At 42.3% G+C, this 26303-nt stretch overlaps 1 protein-coding gene across 7 annotated transcripts in view; it reads right to left on the reverse strand.

Moving 5' to 3' along the window:
* MYO6 (myosin VI) overlaps positions 1-26303 on the reverse strand; it is an 892076-nt gene that overhangs the window by 575439 nt on the left and 290334 nt on the right. For all 7 annotated transcript variants that reach the window (XM_069235652.1, XM_069235651.1, XM_069235650.1 and 4 more), the window contains exon 7: positions 8393-8448. In XM_069235652.1, the coding sequence (XP_069091753.1) occupies positions 8393-8448 (56 nt within the window). The remainder of the gene's footprint in view (positions 1-8392; positions 8449-26303) is intronic.

Raw genomic sequence — 26303 nt, forward strand, 5'->3', positions numbered from 1 at the left:
GCCCATGTAGCAGCATCACAAATATCTAGAACAGACACTACATGCCAACACAGTGGTAGCAGCTTTCAGTCAGGTATAATGAGCCCACAAGCCTTCTAGGGGTTACTTCTTGATCAGTGCATTGCAGTTTGTGATGCAGAGCACGATCCAAAAAACAACTGCCTTCTTTTGCACTGCCTTGCCCTTTTATACCCCAGCAACTCCAATGAAGATCGGATTGTCCACACAATATTCCCAGGAATGATCGGTATAAAAGCTACACATTTCTTTTAAGATCTAAAGATGGAGTCATTACTTCTCTTTAGAAAGGTGAGATGGAGCGAAGAACGTCGAGAGGGTAATATCTTGGATGTAGGAAAAGGAGTCACTACTTTCAGAAGAAATGAGGCTCGAGTTTTCAGAAACCATTTACAGGAAAAAAAAATGTGGTATATAGTGGTTTGATGGAGGGGAATTGTAGCTCGCTCCGTGGCCACACTGTAATGGTGACAAGAAACACCATCTTAAGGATGAGAGGAGGCAATGGACAGCTACCCAAAGGTTTAAAGGTAGTACACGTTAGGAAAGTGAGGGCCAAGTCGGGGTCCCATCGAAACATAATGAAAGAAGAGGGAGGAAACATATGTTGCAAACCTTTCAAAAATGCATCACAATGGGCGATTTACACAAAGAGGGCTGATCTGGCAACCACAGGAAAGTCAAAAGAGCAGACAAATAATCTTTAACTTCATCCAGAGCAAGTTGATGGGTTACGAACAACACAAAAAGCAATACTTCAGAAAGTTTGGTTTAAAGTGAGTCAATCTGCCATTTAGCGCACAAAGTTACAAACTTCTGTGAATGGCAGGCATATACCAGTTTGGAGGCAGGACATCTGGCTCCCAAGATGACATTGATAAACTCAGCAGGAAGGCTGAATGAGGTCAACTGCCCCAGCTTAATCTCCAAGAAAGGAGGTAGCGGTTGAGCAGGCTTGGGTACAGAACCCTGGCCTGCGGCTGCCAATAGGACATCTTCCCGAAGCAGTAGCCTGATCAGAGAACAGATGCTCAGGCCCCGGAGTTCTAGAAACCACACTCTCCTTGCCCAGTCTGGTGCACTAGGAGGACATGACCCGATCTTCTTGATCTTCTTCAGAACTCAAAGGAGACAGGTAATGGCTTAAACACATAGGAGTCCGAGCTCCTCTTGAGGTGTATGTGTCTCTGAGGGAGAATTGTCTTGGAGGGTCCAACATGCAAAAGTGCTGAAATTGCATGTTCTCTGCAGTGGTGAAAAGACTGAGCCAAGGTTCTCTCCATATGCAGAAGAGATCCTGCTTCCCCACTGGATGTTAACTGCCATTTGTGATCAGTTTGGTGCTGGTGGCTTGGTTGATCCATTCTGACCTTTAGAGACCCCTGGCAGGTGATGCACTGTCAGGAAAAATCTCAAATTATTACAGCCACTTTCAGAGGAGTAGTGCAACTGGACACCCCACCCTGTTTGTTGAAGTACCACATGGCAATGGTGTTGTCTGAGAACACTTATACCAGTCTCCCTTTGATGGATGGCAGGAAGTCTTTCAACACCAAACAGATGGCCAGCAGATTTATCTGGAGCTGGGCCTCCACTGGAGATCAGATGCCTTTGATATCCACCTCTCCCACATGCCCTCCCCAACCCACAAGAGATGCATTGCTGATCATGTCTGCTCCGGATTGAGTAAGGTCAGCTACTGAACCAATTATGGTCAACAGGCCACGACTGCATGTCTTTTGCAGTCTCCTCTGAAATCAGGACATCATCGGAGAGGTCCTCCTGATTCTGTGCCCAAGGGGACTTCAGCTCCAACTGCAGACCCAAATATGCCACCTGGCGTGCCTGATCAGCAAAATACAGGTGGCAATCCATTCCAGCAGCCTCAGAGTCATCTTCACTGAGATCCAGGCCCGAGGCTGCAACACTGGACTCTTTGACCAAAAGGAAAGGTACAAAATGGCACTGAGTCCAGAATGACTCCAATAAAGGGAAGCATCTGGAAAAAGAGTCAGGTGTGACTTTGGCATGCTGACTGTGAATCCCAACACTGTTAGAGGTTCACCGTAGTCCAGAGGTGGATGACGACTGCTTGGGGTGAGCCAGCCTTCAGCACCAAGGCGTCACAATAGGGGGAAGACTGGACCTCCAAAGATGTACTGTAATCACTGCCATCACTTCAGTCATCATCTGAGGGGCACTGATGAGGCCAAAAGAGAGCGCACAAGAATAAAAGTGCACTGATAGAACCTGTCGGCCTGCTGGACAAGGATGTGAAAATAAGAATTCTGCAGGTTCAAAACTACCATCCAGCCTCTAGGGTTAGGGTGGACAAGACCTGGGGCCAGGGCGAGCATCCTAATTATGTCTTTCCATACGAAAGGGGCAGGGGTAAAGCTTGGTCTGTAAGATTGGGCGGAGGGTGAGCTTTTCATTTCCCAACAAGCACAGTGGTGCACAATGTTGAAATACATTATACAACAAGCTGGTGCACAAGAGGGGTCTTCGGGGCAGCAGAAAGGGAGAGGAATGCAGATTGGTAGAAGCATAAAGTGAGAGAAAGCACATTATTTTGTGAAATGACCAACATTTTTGAAGTATTCCAAAACAGTCTGTGTGCGTTTTTGTTTGTATGTGTAAAATTCCTGGAGAAATCCGACATGACACCTCAGCATACCCGATTAAAGGCCCCTGTACCCAACTATTTATCAAAAGATACATTTGTTAGGGGGATGTAATACCCCACACACCTACACATACAGGGGAAAGGTCTATGAAAGGATGAAGGCCACTGTATGCACCAGAAGAAAAACAATGGATTGGGCTTCTAGCTGTCTCTGTTGTCCACACTGCCTGTGGGTATCACAGGCCAAGCCATGAAAGGGCTGCAGATTCTGCGAAACCGGCTGCATTGGTTGCTAGCAGTACTGAAACCCTCTACTACAGTCACAAACGGAGCATAACTGCTGGTGTGGGGGGGGGGGGGCAAACAAGCCCAAGGAGCACACTGTGGTCCAATTATCCTTGAAGTGCTTGAGGGCTGAATCTGCCTGCTCCCCAAAAAGAAGAGAGCCATCGAAAGTCATGCCCATTAAGGTGGATTGGACATTTCCAGAGAAGCCTGTGGATCTCAAACAGGCATGTCTCTGGAAGGCCACACTGGTGCCTTTTGCCCAGCCAAGGCAATCTGTAGTACCCAGCTCACAGGGGATTGTAAATGTTGCTGAATCATAACCATCTTTAATGGCATTCATTAGGGTGGAACATAAATTATCCCACACAGCAAGTAGGATCTGAGCGATGAAGTTCCCAATAGTGTGGGTGTATCACTCGAGGAGGCAAATGGCAATGATCAAACCTAGTGCCAAGATGGTGGAAGAGAACATGAGCTTTTCAGATGTTTCAATGCATTTATATTCTCTATCCAGCAATGTGGTAGGGAAGGTACTGGGGTTCATTTTGGCTTATAGATGCTTGTAGACCCAAACTTTCTCATATCAGGTGCTACATAAGAATCGCTGGGTCACACAGAGCTAGATGATGGTGTTGTGCTATCTGCCTGTTGACTGTAGGTCAGGAAGAAGGCTTCACCTAAGTCCCAAATAAGAGTGTCTGGAAGAGCTTTACTATATGGCAAAAGGGGCTCTGTACTATTTTGCTCTGGCTGAAGAACCTCACTGAGGACATTTATTTTCACCGCCATGGTGGGGAAACTGGAGGTCAAGAACCTAAGTCACCCTTTGCATCATCATTGAAATGAGGCACTTTCCTACAAGGTAGGAGCAAACAGAGAAACCAGCCCAGTGTCTGGTGCAGAGACATCTTGAGTCAGGGGTGTGCCAACTCTTCCCTTGCATCATAAACATCATTATCTGAGTCCATTCCTAAAGAAAAAAGAAACAAATATATTTTAGGCCCTTCTTCGAGGCAGGGGCAATATATCAGAGCCTGATGGGTTTTTGCAAAGGCCTGAAACTCCAAAATATCAGGGTGCAGCCTTGGTCTAGGTCACAATGGTGCCTACTCAAGGTCAGAAAACACTATAGGGTAAGCTTTGTCATCCTGAGTCTGGTGTGGGTTGTGATGCCAAAAGCAGATTTAGCACCAATGATGGTGCAGGTCCAACTGGCACTGAGGGCTGACTTGCTAGCAGGGCGTTAGGTGGGGGTCTTGCAGTTCCTTGGGGCCCAAATGCACACCAGAGGGAGCTAGTCACATGCCAATAGCTGTAGCATAGCATCATAGAATTGTTTTTATTTGCTGTGGTGTTGCTGACAGCCCCGGAAATTTGGGCTGCCTCAAAAGAAGGGTCGGAATCGGCTCAGAACAGGGAGCGGCTTTATAAGTGAGACAGGCAGGCTCATTGACACCCTTGCACCTTCTCTGGAGTACAAGAGTGGTGGGAATGGGCCTAGTACTGCCTGGACTTCTTATGCATTTGCTTCGACTTACCTAAAGAGTTTGATCGTGCTGATGATCAGCCACTAGAACAACTTCAGGTAAGGGACCTTCTTTTCACCTTTGACCAGTCACAACATAGAGTCATGCAATGTTTAGCGACGCAGAGCCTCAGTGACAGATGGCCTTCATGTGCATCAAGGCACAGTTAGTGCAGGCCTTGGAGTTGTGGTCAGACCCCAAGAACCAAAAGACAAACCTGATGGGGCTATGTCACAGACATTTTGATGCAACAACCTCTACAAGGATTAAACCCTCTTATTTTCAGGGTAATATTCCCCCTGCACACTGGTATTAAGTGAAAAAGGTGTTAGAAAACAGTCTCATGAAGAGACGAGTGATATCTCCAGATCAAAAGCAACAAAGTGCGGTCAGCGCAAATGGGTTGTGCTTATATACAGCTCAGTTTGACGCTTCTGGAGTGGAGCAAAGTCAGTGTATCGTCACACAACGACAACTGCCAGCATGCAGGGATATTGCTAAGGATTTTGAAGATCCAGTCTGATGCCTGGGGAAAATTAAAAAAGTGAGGAAGCTGTAGATAGGAGTATCAATCTGAAATCCCTACCCCCCCCCACCAAAAAAGAGGGGCAGAGAGATTGTTTGGGGACCATGTGGCAGGTAAGCTCCCCTCTTATTACGACCCTGGTGGTCTAGCTGTGCCGATTCCTGCTCAGGGTTTGACCTCCATGAGCAATTCCCAACAGGAATCCACTAGCTTGACATAGTTATACAAACTGGAGATTCATCACTTTCCAATGGAGCCTTTTCCTTGCAAATCTGAGCTCAGGCTGGGCACTGAGCTCTGTCCTAGAGCACTAATCAAACAACTTTCAGTCCCACAATTAGTGATGTCAGTACGTAGGGCTCACTGATCATTCTCACCAAAAAAGCATATGGCTGCCGGGAAAGATTTTTCTTTGCTGTCTTAAGTAAGGGCCTCTGAGGGAAATCCCTGTGGCCCTAGTAGCAAATGTATTTGTAAGCCTTGAATGTGACTTCCCTGTCCACAGAATGGGTTGCACTGTGGATGGCCAGGTCACATCCATAGCACCCAAGTGATTAATATTTTGGAAACCCACACATTTTGTCCACAAGCATTAGCTTCCATTTTTATTAAATACCCTCATGTCATTATCCTACGTCAGGTGAACACTTTCATCATATATCAAGGTAATTTTACAACATGTACAAAAGCAGACATCTACAAACGCATGCATATATGCACACATACACACAAACACACAGACACACACACAGATATACATGGATAAAAGCACAAAACACTCAGTCACATGTGTTACCCCTTCCCTCCCCTCTCTTCCTCATTCTCCTGTCACAGGTAGTATCTCTCTAGAACTATACTATAACTCACTAGCACCAAAAGTGGCACAGTGTTGGTCATGGGATGCAGGAGATACAAAGATCAATCAGAAGATCAAGGGCTAACATGTTGGGGGTTACAGGGATCCAAGACTTCAATGGAGATCTGCATTCCAAACCATCAACACCTACAGTGAAGACCTCGCTCAGTTAGGGCCTCCAATGGCAGTGAAGGCAGGAGGTATAAGCAGTGAGTGGGAAAGAATAGTTACATGCTGCTGACTATGGCTATACCTTTAACCTTTTCCTGCAGGAACTATGTCTGAGCTTCTCCTGTATTCTCTGGCTATGCTGCAGTGCAGGGTAGAACGGATGGTCCTTCTCTTCAAAGGAATGCGCCATGGGCTTTGTCTTCTCTTCTACACTCTGTTTGTGTCAGTGTGCATGCAATAAAAGACAGCACCCTGAGAACTGGCAAAAACTCAATTTCTGAAGAATTGACTTTTCCCTCAAATACTTCCATCCCACCCAATCCAGTCACATGTATAAGTAGGCATACTGAAATTAGGGGTAATGGTATGGCCCATTTGCCAAGGCTGAATGTAGACAGTAATTGTACTGAATCACTGAGCAAATGGAAGTGTATTGATAATGCCCACTACACACTACCCAATTAATGGCAAAGGAAAAAGAAAAAAATATCTGGAATCTTGGCCCAGTTACGTCTACAACTTCACATCCACCAAAGTAATCATGCTTAGGGTGAATTGTCAGGTATTAAAATTGGCCTAATATGTTGCAGAGAAACAGAAATGGTTTGACAAGTAAAAAGACCACAACCAGACAATTCAACACTAGTGCTTCGGTATTATAGTATAAGGTTTGCCTTTCTAGGCAGGAATGAAATACATAAAACATTTAATGTTGCTGTCAATAAGACAAACTTATAAAAGAAAAGATAATAACAAGGGTTGTCTTTCTTATAGTGCTATACATAGGTGGTAAGGCCCAATAGGAGTCCTTTTCTATTGACAGGATATTTGTGTAACATATTTACTTTCATTTTTTCCTATGTACCCTCTAGCTCTGTAAGTTTCTAGACTATAGCACCAGCTGCCATTTTCATCTTGCACAGATACCATAAAACAAGGATTCCTTTGTGGCGGCCATTCAGGGGTCATTCTCCCCTTCACCTCATCACAGTTGTGATGCACCAAAACACAGCTTGGTGAGAAAAATGTCCTTTGGCTACCAACTGTGTTTACCGATCTTTGGAGATCAGTTTTTAAAGATAACCACATCCTTTCTGCATCCGGGCAGTAATATGCACCCTCTCCACTGAGATCCCCAATATCTGTTCTCACTAGCAGTGTTTGTTGTCCTTCCTGCTACTCTGCTGGCCTTGGAAATAGAGCCATGTCGGAGTTACACACCTTCAAGCAACTTCAGCTTGCTCTGCACCCCAACTTGACTTTTTTTTTTTTTTATAAAGCTGACACACTAGCATTGATAACAAAATAGGAAGGTTAAGATCCAGAACCTTCAGTTACATACTCAACATTTAATGGCTAAACTGTCTGGAGTATGAATTATCTAGTGAATTGGTTATATTTAGACTTCAAATTTTAATGGTGTGGAAGGTAAAAGAAAAACATGGCAGTGGCTATGATGAGTTAAACATGACGAATAAATGTGTGTGTGCAGATCTAAACTCGTACCAAGTAAGTCTGTGCAGGTCACTCTTCGTTCTGTATTGACCCTGGAAGAATGCAAGCTGGCCGTTTCGACTGAGACATTTGCTGTCCCCACACATTGCTTGGTATGTATCACTGTACAATGTTGAACTCTTACGCATTTTACTTAGTATTGTGTCTTGGGAAGTTGGGACTGTTGCAGGCACAGTTTCTAATTGAAGAAAGCCTTGCTTAAATTATGTTGCACACTTGGCAAGCTGAAAAAACTACATTTGTACAGTCTCATCTTACGGGTAACCAGATGACCTCTGACCAAGGTGGTTTGTATAAATACTGTCTGAGTTTTCAGTCTTAGGAGGAGTCTGGTGACTGAGGAGGACGCTCTCTTTTTATCAAACCACTACAATGGGGAGTCTAAATAAATGTGCATTCTGGATTTACCTAGAAAAGTCTAGAACAAGAGATAGTCACAAATGCAGAGTCATAGAAAGTATGCTTTATAATTGAGACACTTCTCCGAAAACAGTGCATATTATTGTAGACTGCAAGGTGACAACTAAAGCTTAAGGGGTTTGATGCAACTATGAACAAACATCTAAAAAGCTTGATTTTTGTTTCTTAAGTAGTAGCTAAAAGAGCACAATCTCCAAAAAAGTGATGTCAAAGTCATAGAGTCAAGGTATGGCCCACCTTCATGCCCACACTAAAATAATAATTTATCACTTACTGTGTGGGAGCACCAAAGGAGCCTAAAACAAAATGACAAATCTTGTTCCGTACAGAGAAAAATTCCATTAAATGCTGTTTTGCACAAAAGTATCTCTCTTTGGAAAAAGGCAACAGAACTGTAACAAATGCCCACAAAAATAGTGTGAAATTAATTTTAAAAATTCACTTACCTTCTACAATCCGCTCATCAATATCCTGACCTGTGCCATACGATTCAGTCAAATACCTAAGGGTAAATGAAAAGAAAAAAGTGTACATTGGTACCAAATTACTTATAGAAACATAATACAGCCTTAATTGTACTTTTTATCCTTGGCTCTTTATATAATGACTCATGCTTTATCATTGTTTCTCACTAATAGTGTTCCTAACATTCGCTAATAAAACACCTATTTATAATCATGTGGTTTTAAGCAATACTGTGAATCAACTGTGATTTGATATTCCAGTAGAGAACTTTGTTCCCATATTTGCATTATGTTCACATTAGGAAAGACAGAACAGCATACATTCTCTTGCCTATCCACCCTCACCTAACTGGACCCACCAAATGAACTGACTAACGAATGAATAGGAATTACTGACAGAACTATCATGTCTCTGGGCTCCAAAGGGGGACTTACTCAATATTTAACAACATTGCTTCTCATAAAAAAAGAGGCTGGGGACTAGCCAGCAGAAGGGATGGAGATTATGCCACACAAGACAGTGAAGATTAGCAGCACCAAAGAATAGAAGGGGCTGATAAGACATAAGGGTTAACACTTCTGGTTCACCCCAGCCAGGTTAAGACTGGTACCAGCCCTTCCAAAAGGTACTACTACTGGGGCAGATAAGTAGGGTCAGCATAAAAAGCCACCCGAATTCCAGGGTGATGTCTGGAAACCACAGTGTTAATGTTTTCCTCTATTGCTCAAGTTCACAGCTGATTTTGATGTCCTGCAGGTTTGTTATTTAGCGTACTCATCGGTTTCTCCTTCGGCAGGTCTTTTGTACACTCTTCTCCCTCTGGCCTTTATTTAGTCTTTGACTCCTATTGTTAAAACTTGAAACGTGCATCTGAACCCCTCTCTGCACTAAATCCATTCTAAGGCTGGTCTCTCAGTAAGCTCCAGGTCTAGTCTCAGAACTTATTTTTGTCAATGCCAGGAAGCTCTAATTTGGTCCTATTTTTTACCTTTGTGTTATTATACGTAACTTTCATCGGTTCTCTGTTTCTGTATCCTTTCTGAAGTTGAGTGTTGTAGTATCCCCTCGGATCTCAGGTGTTTGGGGGCAAATCTAGCCTTCCAGTACTGACGCCCACCTTACAAGACACTATTTCCTTCTCTCTCTTCTCCCAGTTTTCCATTTTGGAGTTCAGTCCAGAATCTATAACTGTGACTATAGGCTGGTTGACCCGAGGAATGGAATGAGATGGACTGATTTGAATTTCTTCTGTTACTTGGTACAAACAAGAGCTCGCAATAACGCAAAAGGCTATCTTGACACTGAAGAAAACCTGGTGAAGTGCGACCACCTAACCAGTAAGAGATAAGGAGTAACCCCCAAGTAACAAACAGTTTTCCCAGAGATTTTCCGAACAGAGATGATAAAAGTTGATTGGAATAGTTCCAGAATATGATCGGATGCCACAAAGTCAGTATGTTCTAAATTAAATTATTTCTCCAACATTTTAATTGCCAAAGGAAGCAACAAGATGGGTCTATAGTTATTCAAGATTGTTGGGTCAGTTGATGACTTCTTCAACAGTGGAACTGCCAAAGCAGGTTGCCACAATGTGGACCTGTTTAGAAGACGTAGAGATGTCTACGATCAATATGCAAATAGTGTAAAGTCCGAGTAAAAGCAAGTGAGTAGGACTGGAGTTACAGGAGGACCCAGGTTTGATGTTAAGGACGAGAGGTTTAGACTTTTTCTTCAATGGGAAACTATTTCAGTCAAATAAGGGGATTCCTTCAAAGAATGTTTATTAACACTATTAATACTGAAAAATAATGAACGAATCAGAACATGAGGTCAATGTAAAGTTTGTTGATTTTATTGTGAAATAACTTGAAGAATGAGTCAGGAAGGGACTGAAGTAGCTGAATAGAAAGTTCAACAGAGAAGATTCAACAGGGAGCTAACACTAGAATACAACTCCCTACAGGTGCTAGCCGCTTGAGATAAGCAGAATTAAAAGTAAGAGATATGAAATGAGCTTTCTAAAGGTTTGTAAGGAGTATATCAATTATGTTTACGTTTTATATGTTTCTGGTCATTCTGCCATTTGGCTGAACCAAGAAGCAGAAGGGAAAAGCCAAGCACATGTGGACTGAGTTGGCCGGGATCCTTTTTTCCAGAGTATCAACTATCAAAGAGTGGTGGTTTACTAGTTGAATGGAAAGACTCCCTTCCAATAGTAGGGGAGCAAAGAAGGTTTGTGGTAAAATTAGCAGATTTATTTTTGTGCACCGTATCTTAAACGTGGAGGCCAAAGGTCCAGCATTGTTTAAGGGCAATGGAATGAGCTAAGTATTGTATGTCCAGCTGAACATGTGAGTTTTGAAACCAGTTGAGAAAGACCACGGACATTGCAGTAACCAGGAAGTCATACTGTATCGGGATTGGCTGTATTTCTTATTAATTCATTACATTTTGAATGGCAAAAAGTTTCATTAAATGTGCTTACAAATTGAGACAATGGTAGGCATACTACTGTGTCCTAAATGTGTTTTGGTAAGGCAACTTAAAAGTCAGGCAAAACAAGGAATCCAAAATTCCTGGCGTTCTGCCATGGAGATTAAATCCAGAGTTGGGGGGGACAATCTATTTCTCTTTGTCAACTCATGTCTATCCTTAGGTCCTAAAACTGAATCAGGTATAAAAAAAATACTGTGGCTTTATGAAGTACATCGCCTTCAGATTTATCTGGCAAGCACTTTAATTATTTGCACATCACTTCTTTCATTATGCTAGCTGTATCAGCTTTCAACTAGTACTATCCATTTCCAAATAGAAATAGAACTTATACATAATGAAAGGTTCATGTTAAGTCTGAAAGGAGGAAACAATACACAGGAAAGTTTAGGAAACTAAAACTTAGGAAAACTTAGGAAAGTGATATAAGTACAGCTAGCATAGTAAATATAGGTACAAGTGGTCACGAAAGATTAATTAACCTTTAAAATTTAGTAATGACTTGTATCTCTAGTAACAACAATGCTGAGGCGTCTAGAGCTAAACCCTGTTCTAGCAATAATCAGGAAAATAAGTATTGCCTATTGTAATATACCTATCGAGGCTGCACCACTATGCCTTAAGGGATACATTTATTTGTATGTTTTTTTTTTTACTTTCTTTATATCACAGTAGAAATGATCACTTTGGAGGGTGGATTGTGTGGCATTTTACTTTTATCTAAATCAAACTTAACATTTTAAAGCAATCAGAAGTAGCACTATATATCAAGTTGTAGCCTGGGTGCTGCAATTAAAATGCTGCATTTTCTTATTTAACCCAGGTACTAAACTGGACATTCACTTATTGGAATGTCATAGCAACACGTTTCTTGAAAATCAAGACAGGTGGCAAGGTCCAGTAACGAAATTCGTTGCTTGCTGACAAACAATTTTGTGAAATTATCCTAGACTCGATGTGGTCCCCTGCCAATAAGTAGGAATGAAGCTCAAGGGCATATAAATTCGAGCCATTTACAATAATGTACTCAGATCCCTGCACAGAGGTAAATAATTTCATACTTGTTATATAAAAAAAATCATAAATATACAAAGAGAGCAACTCAAAATATGTTCAATTGCACTGCACAATATATTCCTCTATTTATTCAAAGTAAATCACTAATTCACAAAAGAAGAGGAAAATATGTAAACAACACTTCTTACATTAAGAATATTTTTAGAAAACTATATCCAATAAACCACCCTACAAAATTTCACTCATTTTCCAGTTAAAATTCTGCAACGCATTCGCCCTCTGCACTCCATGTATCTATAAACATGAATGATACAGCCTCCATCTCCCCTCAGTTGGCCCTATCTACTGTAATAAATATTTACAACTGAACTGACATTGTTACTACTAATATTCCCAAGAACGTGATCTACCCTGCCTCCATAGAGATTCTAGATCTAGCACCATTCTGTTTATTACAAGTCGGATGCCCTCCAAACATAACATTTTGTAGAGCGCATGTTCACCTAGAATGGTTTCTTGGCGCTATTCACCCTAATTGACGTTTATGGTTAGTCAACTGAATGGTACTTATTTTTTAAGCCTCAAGAAACATAGACCGCTGAGAGAAACATCATGAAGTTAAACACAAATCCCTTCAATAGGTTCATTAGTTCCGGACCCCAGCTTAATGCAATATTTTTATCGCAAATTAAAAAACATGTCACTTAAAATATTTGCATTACTCCTACTTTAAGGAAACAAAAAAGGGTGGAAACGAGTTAAGTCTAAAAACATTAAGTTACTTTACCTGTAGGTGTCGATGTAACTTGTTAAATTTTCCAGACTCTAAATGTCTAAAACTCAGCTGAGTAGTTATGCTTATCGTCATATTCAACATAAGTGACTTGCCCCCTCTTCATCCAAAGCCAGAGTGCCATTCTGTTTCACAATGATCGCATTTGTGAACGAAAATAAACTATGTGTCCCAACTGTTCAATATTTATACAACATCAGCATCATTCAAATAATCATTTGCATGTACAGTTGTATAATCACAGAGTGAGGGCACCAACTTTTATTTTGGGTCAATAAACAATCGTAACATCAAACAGAAAACTTATTTTTGGAAGCTAAAAAGTAAAGAGCATCCAGCAATAGTAGTATGGGCTTCATAGCTCTGTTTTTCACAAATATGAAGCAACTTCTCTTTACAGAGGGACAGCAGAAAGTATGGCTTCAAGCAATATCAGAGTTAAGTGTTCACACTCATAATAATGAAACTTAATTCTTCATTCTCCTCTATAGAATCAAGAGTATGGAAAAGTGCAATGACGGCATATCTTGTTGATTGTGCTTGGAGAACCAGGAGTGTGGAGAAACTACTCAAAGTCAGGATGCACTCTATGTTGGTAGTGTTTAGAGGCTGCCGTCTAAGATATCACGGTTGGGGCTTCTAATGGTACACTTAAGTTCTTGGTGCATCGGGTCATACATATTTGCTGCTGTTGTAAACAGTGGGTAGTACTCCCTGCCATATTGCACCATGATTAACTTTGCAGACTATGGTGTCTTTCCTACACTGAATATTGCATCAATGCCCCAACTTAATTTTCTGTAATGTGTAATCGTAACATACTCGCATAATCAATAACCTCTGAATGGTTAAGTGAGATGGTTTTCACTACTACCTCCCTCTCCTCAAGGTTTTATTCTTTGATTAGTTAACTGCACTAGAGTAAACTGAACTTTCACATTTTCAAGAAACAAGGTCATGCTCTTTGAAGTCTGCCTGTAATCATTTGATTGCAATGACTCAATCATGGAATATAGTGAAATGGACAACAGTGAGCTGATTCCATTCTTCTGGTTAGACCACGCAGTCTGTCCAAATTCTTATTCATTTCACCAGTTCTGGTATCTGAAATAATTAAATACAATTATTTGTCACTGTTCAGCAAACTATATATGTGTTTTTCTGCCGATTACCTGCTGCAATAGGAAATTTTTGCTTTAACAACCTAAACAGAATGATTAGCTTATTCCAATAACTAGTGCCCATACAGTCCAGCCAGTGGGTAGCGACTAAATTTAGCTGAAAAAAACTCTAAGAGCCCATGTTCTGATCCAAAGAAAAAAATGGTTAAACCGGTCTCACAAGGGCCAATTATATACTGTATTTTTTTTTTTTTTTTTTTTACTTTGTAGGTTTGAGAAGCAGGCAACTCCTGGCAACTTGTGACAGCTCAACTCAGCTCACAGTCACGGGGGCGGCATGCACTACAGTCTCCAGAAGCCCTTGTGGCGAGGAAGCCGTTCCTGCCCTGTTTCGTGCCCAGTGGTGATTCTAAGGAGGAAATTGACCTGTTGTGTGGTACGCTCTGCTCACAGCCCCGGGGGCTGCGTATTACAGTCTCCAGCAGCCCCTGCGGTGAGGAAGCTGCTCCTGCCCTGTTTCGCGCCCTAATGCACTTCTAAGGAGGGAATCGACAAGCTGTGCAGGACTCTCTGCTCACAGCAGCGGTGGGGGGGGGGGGGTAGGGGTGCAGGGGAAAGCACTTCAGTCCCCAGCAGCCCTTGAGGAGGAGAAGCTGCTCCTGCCTTTCGTGCCCAAAGGCGCTTTAAGGAGGAAACTGCCCCACTGTGCGGGATGCTCTGCTCACAGCCCTGAGTCTCCAGCAGCCCTTGCAGCGAGGAAGTCCCTCCTGCCCTGTTTCGCACCCAGAGGTGCTTCTAAGGAGGAAATTGACCAGCTGGGCGGAACGGGCAGGACTCAGTCCCATCTTTGCCCATCAGCACCGTCAGAGGGTGGGCCAGGCCCTCCCTCTTTCTTTTTTACTGAGAGGAGCGCAGCAGCCTTTAAGTCATCATTACTTTGTTCCATATTTTTGGGTTTAAGCATGGGGACGCTTAAAGCCTCTGATGTAGTAAACTCTAGCATAAAGAAATCTAAGCGGCTCGTGGCTGCAACTTCATGCCCTACGGTAATGAAAGGTTCTAATCTGCTGGATATTAATTACTTGATTAGAGATGTGGAGTCAATTTTAAACACAGACCTCATTAAAGGACGAGAGCCCGATATAAACCCCTATGCAACAATTTCAGCTATGGTTAGGATGAAAGAAAGTGGGAGTTCGAACACAGAGCCTGCGTTGGTTGTTGCTCATGGCATACCAATATATAGGTCAAAGTCAAAAGTACCCACCTCTTTACCTCTTTCACCTAGGGTTGTTGTTATGGCCAATGTTCCCTGTGCTAACAGATATTCTGCACTAGCCGAGGAAGATATTCCAAGCCCCCTTTGAACATGGCTCAAGTTGTCCATTACGATTGTGCTGCCCCGATTAAAGGGAGTCTAGATATTGCAGAGGGTACTGATCCGTGGAAGCTGTTGACTAAAAATGACCTGCCAGCGCTACATCAGAAACGTGATCTTTAGCTTCTGATATCTGGGCTGTTAAATCAATTTATTAAATTTAGAATATCCATCACACACTGTGATCATAGATATCAAAGCTTTAATTCTGCAGCTCCTTGTAAAGGTGGCTCTGAAGTTAAAAGCAATGATGTAGGAACAGAAACCAAAGTATCGGGGTAAGATCACTGGAAACTAATTATGCTACTCAGATGACTCCCTCCTGTGATCCTTAGATGACTGGTGGAATTACTAAACATAAGGTCAGAGGAGCACCCAGTAGTTTATCAGAGAGGAATCCAAGGCAAACAATTTTTCTAATTCACCTAGTTCTGTGCAAGCCTTCAATCTACCACCATCTCAATTTCAAACTTCTAAGCTACCAGGTAAATTTGAACCTATGGGACAGAGGTCTTATATATCAATATATTATCTGTGCAGCAGCCCGTTTATGGTACATCTTCAAAACAGCAATGGAAAGTATGATTAACTTCTGTTGGGGAAGAATTCCTTTGAGGTTACAATTTCTTTAATTAATAAAATCATACACTGGTTTAGGTTAAAGCATGGCTCTTTATCAATCGTCAGGCCAGATATAGAATCTGCTAAAAGAATTAGCAACATCGCACAAGATAGGGACTGTGTGGAAGTGACATTGAGGAACAAGGCTCTGGTGGAAGACTTGATAAACTTTGAACTGCGCACTTTCTTATCTTCAAACTGTGGCATTCGAATAAAAACTTCCCTTTTGTTTGTGCTATCAGTAAGCGGGGCCAGATTTACTCTATGGGAATACCACCCAAACGTGTGTAATGTTGAGTTAATTATGGCAGAACATCAAGCAGGGGGATCAATATCTTCTTTAGATCAGTTTGAATGACTAAATACATTTGGAGAAGAGGCTAATGGGTCCGATTATGATTTCAATGTAATTGCTAGTTCTTTAGTATGTGCCCTGAAATTTGGCCACAGTGATAATTCTAGTCATGGCACAGTAGTTATTTCGAGTAGCAGTCCAAAATTCTCCCCAGATGCGTGTAAAGTATCTCCCCTTATTTCCATCTTAAAGGAAGCTATATCACCGGTTTCATGGAATGTGGCAGATATTAGGTCAAAGCTTGGCAAGAATGAATGGTTGTGTTTTATTGGGGGTCTTGATCTTTGTTTATTTCAGGAAACCTGGGCTGTGGAAGATATATTTATGGATGGTTATCTTACCTATAATGTTATAGCCCTCCCCCAGAGAATTTTGGAAGGCGGTAGGAGGTATGATGATTTTGGTTAAAACTGACCTGGGTTGTTCGCACCATTTATTGAATATCAATGCCCAATCTAATATTAGTTTTCCAACCGGTTTGAAATTGGCAGTGTCGAACATCTATGATAGGTCTATACCAGTTTCTAGTGACTCGCCAACTGTGGATCTGTTGGATGACTTGTTTGCCCATTACCAACAGGAAGCTAGAATTCCAGTAGCAGGTGATTTTAACATTCTATTTGAGCCCTCTGGTTCTATTGATTTAATAACCAAATCATAAGATGTGTATTGGGGCATTCCTAGAGTTACAGACAAACTGCTTTGTCATCCTTCTAACGTGGCCTTGCAAATTGCCTCCATATTTGTGGGGAGAGGCCTAAGAGCCTGCAATGGGAGGACTCGGTCTGACTCTAAGAGAGCTGTCACTTTTAAGAGAGAGTTTACTACCAGCATTATTTATTACGTCCTATTAGATGTGAGGATGTGGTCCCAACATAATGAAATGGATGTAATTAATCGAAGTGGCAGTGATCACAATGCCCTTAATGTTACTTTGCTCTGGGATGATTTTAAGAGATCTGTGAATTTTTAACATACTGCGATCCCTGAACCAATTGTGGCAAATAATCACAAGAAAGTGTCATGGCCTAGTGTTCTGGCAAATGAAGAACTCCATGCAGAGATTTATTATTGCTTTGCCTATAATTTGTCTAAATATGAGGGCTTATCAGCAGCTGGTACTCCTATATTAGATATTCATGTTGATTTATTAAAACATTTTAAGAGCATTTTCTGTAAAGAATCTCCTGGGAAATCAGGCATTGTAATTAAAGAGCTCAGGTGGTACTCAAATGATTGCATTAGGGCTAGGCAAGATCTCAGAAAAGCCATTAAAGGACACAATTGCCAGGAGATTTGTGTAGCTCATTCAAAGTACAAGTTAGTCATCACGCAGGCCAAACGTGAGTAGGAGGATAATAACTAGGAGAAGGTGAACCAGGCATTAAAATATGGCAATAGTAGAACCTTTTGGCACATCATCTCCCGTGGGTCCACTTGCTATGTAAAACCCAGGTGTTGTGATATTCAACCAAAGAAGTAGGAAGAGCACATGTCAAAGTTGTATACCATGAAGACTGAACATAAAAAGGTTTGTAATTGGACTAATGGTTGCATTAGAAGTGAAGCAGGATGGGCACATCTCCTGACTACAAAAATATTTTTTAGCCTTGAGGAGACTTTCTGCTCTTGATAGCCTGAAGCCCTCTAAGGCATCCAGTCCAGACTATGTACCGGGTGATCAGGGTGTATGGGCTCTCTATGTGAATATTTTATCTAATGATACTGCTGAAGGAGGGGCGATCCCTGACTCATGGAGAGGGGCAGAGATCTTATCGATCTTTAAAAAAGGTGATCCTGGTTGTCATGCTAGCTGCAGACCTATTAGCCTGATAAGATAATTTACAAACAAATCTTTCCATGCACGTGTCAAATAAATTACAGGTGTGGATGGACAGGGAAGAGTTATTGCCTCACCCTCCCGGCAGGGTTCGGCGCTAAGACAAGTACTTTAGATCAGGTATTTACATTTTCTCTTTTATAGTGGACATATGCCTTGCTTAGCAATCAAAAATTGTATGTGGCATTTAAAGACATGCGTGCTGCTTTCGATTTGGTGCCGAACTAAAAACGCTGGAGGGTATTAGAGGTCCTGGGGACCCCAAAGAGCCTATTAGTGCTTATATTTAGGCTGCATGAGGGTAATTATGGACAGGTGAGGTGGGGGAGTAATGCAGAACTGACAAAGCGCATTGCATTTTCATGTGGGTGCACCAAGGGTACGTACTGGCACCTACCCTGTTTACATTATATATCAATGATGTGGTGAAGGCGCTATTAGAATGTATTAATGACTCTTCAATTTTGAATGGGACTAAAATGCCCATTCTATTGTTCACCAATTATTTCCTTTTAATATCTAGATCCCAATTGGGCCTGCAAAATTTGATGGACAAATTTATGGAGTTTTGTGAAAACAGAGGACTAGAATTAAATACGACCAAAACCAAGTGTATGGTTTTTAGCAAAAATACAGCCAGAAGCCGTGTTGTTAAGGCTGGTATAGAGCATTTGGAAAGGGTTTATGGATTTGACTATCTGGGGGTGGTCCTGACTGATAAATATAAATGAGGGTCACAACTCATTAAAGGCTAATAGTTAATCTCACATAGATCTAAACCATACTTGGATTTCAAAAGAATACCTTCTCCAGTTCCATTTCCTCAGCAATAGAGGCCTATAGGGCTAAATCCCAGAGTGCCACCCTATATGGGGCAGAAATCTGCGGTTATGTTGATTTGCAAAAGTTGCAGGTGGTTGAGAACCATCTCATTAGAGCTCTGGTTTCTGAACCAATAAGTTCCACTGTCATTCCACTGTATTTTGATCTGAGTCTGAGACGAGTGGCTGATTTGGCTCCATTGAATCCCCTGTTTTGGATCTGGTTGACTCCTGAATTGAAGGATTATAGGGACTCTTTGAAAGATCTGTTAACCCATAAGGATGTAGAAAATATACCATGGTTAAGTTTTATACAAAGGTGGTTTACTAATTTGGGATGCGCCAGTGTCTACCTCTAAAGGGGGTGCAAAACTTTTGAGAACAGCTTTTTGGTCTTTATAAACAATTATATTAATACTAGTGAGACAATAGGGCACTTGACTGAACAGTTTTTGTTATTTAAATCAGCCTCGGCTTTAGAACCCTATTTGGATATCATGATGTCATCATTGGCTAAGAGACTATGGGCCTGATTCTAACTTTGGAGGACGGTGTTAAACCGTCTCAAAAGTGGCGGATATACCACCGACCGTATACGAGTCCATTATATCCTATGGAACTCGTAATACGGTAGGTGGTATATCCGCCACTTCTGGGACGGTTTAACACCGTCCTCCAAAGTTAGAATCAGGCCCTATATGTGAGATTTTAACTTGGTAGCTTTCCAACAAGAAAAGTTACAAGCAAAGTGGCAAAAGATACAGCCTCTTTAGTGTGCCCAGTATGTGTGAATCGGCCCCCAAAACAATTGAGCATGTAACATTTGAATGCCCAGAGTACCGTGATCTGCAAAGGACATGGCTTTGTCCATTATGTTTAAAGCTAGGGGTCACCCACTTTATTGATGCCCAGCGTATCTTCAGGTCTGATACATCAATTCCAGTTGTATTTTCCGACATTCATTTTCTTTCTAGCGTCTGGATAAAGTGTGGGAAGCTAAAGAAACAATTTAAATCAATGTACTGTGTGTTGCCAGACTGTGATAAATGCAAACGTTTTTATTTTTTATAATGCACTTTATCTTTATAGTTGGGTTTTGATGGAAGTTTTACGTATGGGTGTCAAATTTGTCTCAGTTGTTTTATCAACTGTTGTTTTTTATTCTTGTATCGATATTTTATGGATTTACTAACATTGTTATTATAGTTGTGTATCTGTTGATAAGATTAGCACTGATTATTATATGGGGTTATTTAAATTACTGTAGCAGTGTACTTATTAACTGTGAGCAATATAATTAGGCAGTATAAGGCATTATTAATATGAGTATTACATTGCATATACGTTTTTGCAATTATCCGACAGCAACCAGAATGATACAGATATATTGAATTATTGTTGTGGCTTTTTCCCACAGAAAGATCAATCCGTGAGGGACCCATGATGTTTAGTTGATAAATTTGTTAAATCTTGTGTAGGTATCCCGGGTGCGCTGGTATCTCACATCTTACAACAGTTTTCTTTTGATTTTTAAGGTGGTTTTGTGTGTAAATTCTTTTTACACAGTTTTAAAAGTAATATTTTTTATATGTGTTATGGAGTGATGAATTATGTCATAATGCATGTTATTAACTTTGATGGTCTTAGTACCGAACAATGTTTTGGAACAGGACAGCAATATTTTTAATTATAACTGTGACATTCTCCAGTGGTACAGTTCTTAAAGTAGTGGATAACTCACTCACAAGTGAGGTAAAGCTCCGGCACTGGTGATCATGGTAGAGGTGAGCAGAAAAAATATTCATGACAGGCCACAAAGGGAACTCCTAAGTCCTTATTAGATGTGAAATACTATTTCTGATAAAAGTTGCGTTTTCAGGAAAAGCTCATGAAGCTTCAACAGTGACATTGGTGGCTTCTTGTGCCCTTCTACTGCTGGCTTCACATTAATGATCAAGTGTAGGATTCTAAAGATCGATTTAGTATTATTACTGCAGCCCTCTGGGTTTTTGTACTGCCTATTTGCCACGGTGTGTTTTTTCTGCTTCAAGTTACATCCCAAACGAACACAAAACTAAATCCTGGTGTATACAGTATTCATCTCCTCATTATTTCCCAATGTGCTTCCCTTAAACTCTGTTGTGGTTCAACCCTTTCAAAACATCATAAAAGTGGGCATGATCTGGGCTGGGAATGATGGAAAGGTGAGTGTTGGCTCTGCTTCCATTCGCTACATTCAGCCTTAATCAGTATCCTTCAGCTGACTTTGACCACAGATCCTTACCCTGAAGTAAGAGGAAGAACGTGATACTCTAAGTATTCAACACAGCAGCTGGTAGTGGGGGTGATAGCGTTTGATGCCCTTTCAGAGTTACATGAACAATAGGGTCTAGTCCAAAGCAAAAACAGGGGAGGCCACCTTGGGGTCAGAGGCAAGTTTGAGCGCTGGCTGACAGAAGTGACACATTACTGGGGGTCACCCCAACCAACAACTGCTAGGCTACTCCATGAGGGACCAGCTTACTAGCTAGGCCTTTGATTCAGGTAAAGAGGAGGCCCTCTGCTCACAGTATTAGCATTTATCAGATCAGCCCCCCTAAGCTTGAGCGATATCATGGTGTGGGATGGATTCTTTGGAGTGCAGGAAAACCGCTCCCACTGGGGGTGGGGGATTGCAGACAAGCAGACACTATGCACAACAGAGAAGTTTGTTTCAGGAACTAGACAGCTTGCTGGACCTACGAGGCAGGCAAGAATAAGGCCCTGTCAAATCAGACTGTTTAAGCTTGAGAGATATCACTGTGTAAGACTTAATGATTGCAGTGAGGGTAGGGACTAACTGGCCCCCATATGATGCTTAATACAACAGTGCACTGGATCAGGGACAAGTGGGCATTCCTATAGGCACTGATGCTGCCATGGAAGCAAACAAAGAGCATAAGGGCACATCTATCAAGGACATGCTCACAGCAAAAAATCGATCAAGGGGTACAAGGAGACCAGCTGCTAGCCCCTACGAGGATATCATTGGCAAGGCTTGAGACAGTGGCCAAGTCCATATAACAAGCGTAACTTCGCCAGTTCTTACAGGAGATCAAAGCAGAAGTCGGCACGATCAGATATGATGTTAAATCGTGCCTACAGGAACTGAAAGAAATGTGAAACTCTAGGGAATCTTGCAATCTGCCTTGAAAGGCCAGGTGCGAACAGTTCAGAGGAAGAGCGTATCCGGAGTGCTTGGATTTTAACAATGGATGATTTTAACAGAGATGAGGAACTGCTGAGCCAAGAGGAGGATGACGCAGAAAATAGGAAAAAGGTACAACAAAATAAGGGTTCAAGACCTCAGGTACACAGAAGCCCGAGGCAGCCAGTCCTTTGACAAAAACCTACTTCACTCCATATGAAACAAGCCAGAAAACCCCCTCCATTTGGCTTTATTGCACCGGTAGGGTGACCGGTATAGGTGTTTGGAGAGATTGCCCGCCTAACATCTTAATTCAAATCCACTTCTTTGATGAGAAGGGGACATTAGATGGGGAGAGGTTAACAAGAGCTCTGTAGTTCTCCCAGATGAAAGTCAGAATTCATTATTTGGAAGACTAAATGAATATAATATGAAAGTGACAAATTTGACAGACCGTGAATAATAAATGTTATGCTGACCTGGAGAATGCAGAAATGTGTGACTGAGTGAATACAGAAAGTAATAAATAAAATAAGATCTTGTTTTCTCACTGGCACAATGTTATAGTTTTAAAGTGATTTGCAACCCGCTTTTCACATTTTTAATTCGTTGTATTTTTATAGGAAAATATGAATAAAAGATGCTCAAAAAAGGATCAAGAGGGGCCTTTGACACAGCTGCCTTCTCTCGCCACCCTCATTTGCCCTAAGCCTAATGCCATTTGCCAACTACGTCTGGGCTTGGGAGAAGATCAATGAGGTGAGACTGGGGTAAACTAATCATGTTTGTGTAGGAAGCTGTGGCCACTCTTACTCAACACCCATATTAATGGTGAACTAACAGACTATTAGGAATATCAGGAATCAAAGATAAACCTAGCAAAATCTGAAGCGATGATGATGAACTCAGCCCCAAACCAAAGAGAAGCCCAGCAGACATGTCTCCTGGTTTCTTGGTATAAAAAGCTATAACCCATCTCGATGTGCACGTAGCACCATTAACAGCTCAAACCCACTGCTTGGTGAGGTGAAAAAGGATATTCAGTGACAACATGTGACACACTTTTCTTTGCTGGAGCGAACAGCGGTAGTGAAGATGACAGTTCTACCCATGATCTCTTTCCTGTTCCAGGCACTTCTGTTACCACTGTCCCCTGGCTTGTTAAACAGAAACATCAGCTCACAATCAATATGTTTCAATGGGGAGGCAAGAAACCCATGATTTAGAATAAACATCTGCACCTTCCGGTTTTACTGGGAGTTTTAGCACTTCCAAATGTAGCTTACTATTTTCAAGTGACAGAACACCACTCTGGGGGATGAGTGAAAACGAAGATGTACTGGTGTTTCATCTACCACTTAACTGTGGGCTCATCACGCTAGTCAGAACTAAGGTAGAGAGAGTCGCTCAGGGGGGGGGAGGGGGCTATATACCTCCTGTGATGAGTGACCCTTGAATTATTTGTTATGCTTGACTTCAAGCTGGCGCTCACCTCGTTCTAATCCACTGTCTTGTACATAAGTAGAAATCCAGACTTCTCTACCAGCCTGGTCAGAAAATCTTCAAGGCAATGGATGAGGTAAAATGCTTAATGGTAGGCTCATTACACTCTGGAGAGACAATCACGCCCTTCAAAAAGGTTTAAAAGTAATTTGGCCTACCAGAATCAAAATGTTATAACCGCCTGCAACTGCAGCACTGGGCTTTACTCTCGACAATCAAGATCAAAGCATCTTGAGACATCATAGCCTTTGAATGCTGGATGAAAGGCATGCAACATAATACAGCAAGTTATCTCGTCCCACTACAAGCTAATACTCTCAGCACTGCCACGAGACAAAGCTCCAGGACAGAGGAGGAGGGAAAGGGAGCTGGGCAGGGAGCTCTTCACTATGGAATAGGACCAGGGCCACAAAAAGGCAGATCAGTCAAGTTGACATGTAACAAGAAAGGGGGCTGGGAACTACTACCTAACATAATGGTACTATAGCCAAGAAGAGATCCACAAATGATGCCCGGCTAAAACACGACTTGCTGTAGAGGCTGTGAAGCCACTGGATCATAGGTTCCTTTATTGTGGTGATGCCTGAAACTGAATAAATATTGGACTAAGGCAGTGGAAGCAAGAGACAAACAAGTTACTACCTCTCATAACGAATGTTCTGGTAGAGACATATTCTAGTTGTAGATTCCTTACCTTAGAATTTCCCCCAGTCATTAGGCTGGTTCAGGAGATTCTTCTTCGAGCAGTACCCTTGCGCACCATCAGGTGGCATCAGTCGACTCTTCATCCATTGTCGGCATTTTGGTCACTGTGATGACATTGAAGTCTTGTATAGGCTGACAGTTTCTTTTCACGACTTTCCACACCAGAAGTGTAGAGGTATGAAGAGCACAGAGATTGGTGCATCAGAACTAGGACACTGAAAGGGAAACCCCTGACCCTAAAAATCAGTTCACAGAGCCGGGAGGATGGGTGGGTCAGTAAGTAATCTGCAACTACAATATGTCTCTACCATAAAATTTGTTACTGAAGGTAACTTGTTCATCTGATAGAGAATTATAGTTGCAGATTCCTTACCTTAGAATAGATACCCAAGCAAAACCATCCAGTGAATGAGGGTCTGCGAACCAAGATCATACTAGGAAGTTCTCTAGGACTGAACAGCCAAAGTAGCAGTCCCTGCAGACCTGACTGTCAAGGCAATAGTGTTTTGTGAACATGTGCAGGGATGCCCAAGCTGCTGCCTGACAAGATGTCCAGGACTGGAAATCTGTGTGCTAAAGCAGTGGCTGCAGCAGTTGCTCTGGTGGAGTGAACACAAAAACCCTCAAGGGGTTGCTTCTTGGCCAAAGCGTAGCACATTTTGATGCACAGAACAACCCATCGAGAGATGGTCCTTTTCTTCATCACCCGCCCTTTCTTTGCACCCACATAACCAACAAAGAGTTGATTGTCCACCCGGAAGTCTTTGGTACGACTGAGATAGAATGGCAACACTCTTTTTTGATCCAGACAGAGGATTATTTCCTTCTCATGAGAAGGAGATGGGTGTGAATAAAAAGTAGGCAAGGTGATAGATTGATAGATATGAAAGGGCCTTATCACCTTGGGGAGGAAAAAGGCCCTTGACCGAAACCCCACTTTATCAGGATAGACAGAGAGAAATGGTGTCTTCGAAGAAAGAGCTTGCAGCTCACTCACTCTGCGTGCAGAGGTGATGGCAATAAGAAAGGCTGTCTTTGAAGTGAGAAGTCACAGAGGACAATTATGAAGAGGCTCAAAGAGAATACAAATAAGGTAAGTGAGTACCAAGTTCAAGTCCCACTAGGGCATTATGAATGGGATAGGTGGAAACATGTGGCTAAGCCCCTTGGGAAACCTCCTAAAAATGGGAGATTTAAACAAGGAGGGTTGCGCTGGTAGTCGGAAGAAAGCAGAGATGGGAGGCAGATAACCTTTAGGGTGCCCAAAGCAGAACCCTGCTGGGCAAGAGTGAGTACAAACAAAAGAACTTCAAACAAAGGTGCAAAAAGGGGATCAACAGGCTTGGTGGTACGCATGCCACAAATTAGTTCCAATGACAGGCGTGTACCATTTCGGTGAGGGACGCCTGGTTGCCAAGATAACACTACAAACTACGAGCGGAAGGTCAAAAGCTGTCAACTGCCGCCGCTCAATCTTCACGCAAGGAGGAGGAGATTGGACAGGTTTGGGTGGAGAACTGTACCTTGCTGCTGCGACAGAAGATGCTCCTGAAGAGGCAGTCTGAGTGGAGGTTTGATGGCCATATTCAGAAGCTCAGGATACCATACTCTTCATGCCTAGTCCAGAGCCACAAGGATTACTTGGGCATGGTCATTACTGATCTTCTTAAGAACTCTGGGCAGAAGTGGTGTTGTCGGGAAGGCGTACAGGAGGCCTGAGTTCCACTCGAGATGAAAAGCATCGCAGAGCTAGTGCCGCCTTGGAAACTTCAATGAGTGAAACAGCTGACATTGCACGTTCTCTACCGAGGCAAACAGCTCTAACCAAGGCTCTCCCCACTGCTGAAAGAGACCATGTGCCACCTTCGGATGGAGACTCCATTCGAGATCAACCATGCACTGACGGCTAAGTTTGTCTGCTCGGGCGCACTCAGAGGCCGCCAGATGTTGAACCACCAGGGATATGCCCTGGCGTTCCAGCCATGTCCAGAGGCATACCGCTTCCTGACAAAGGGTCTATGACTCTACCCCACCCTGCTTGTTGCAGTACCACATGGC

This window comes from Pleurodeles waltl, chromosome 5, assembly GCF_031143425.1.
Source record: "Pleurodeles waltl isolate 20211129_DDA chromosome 5, aPleWal1.hap1.20221129, whole genome shotgun sequence".
In the NCBI taxonomy this organism is placed as follows: domain Eukaryota; kingdom Metazoa; phylum Chordata; class Amphibia; order Caudata; family Salamandridae; genus Pleurodeles; species Pleurodeles waltl.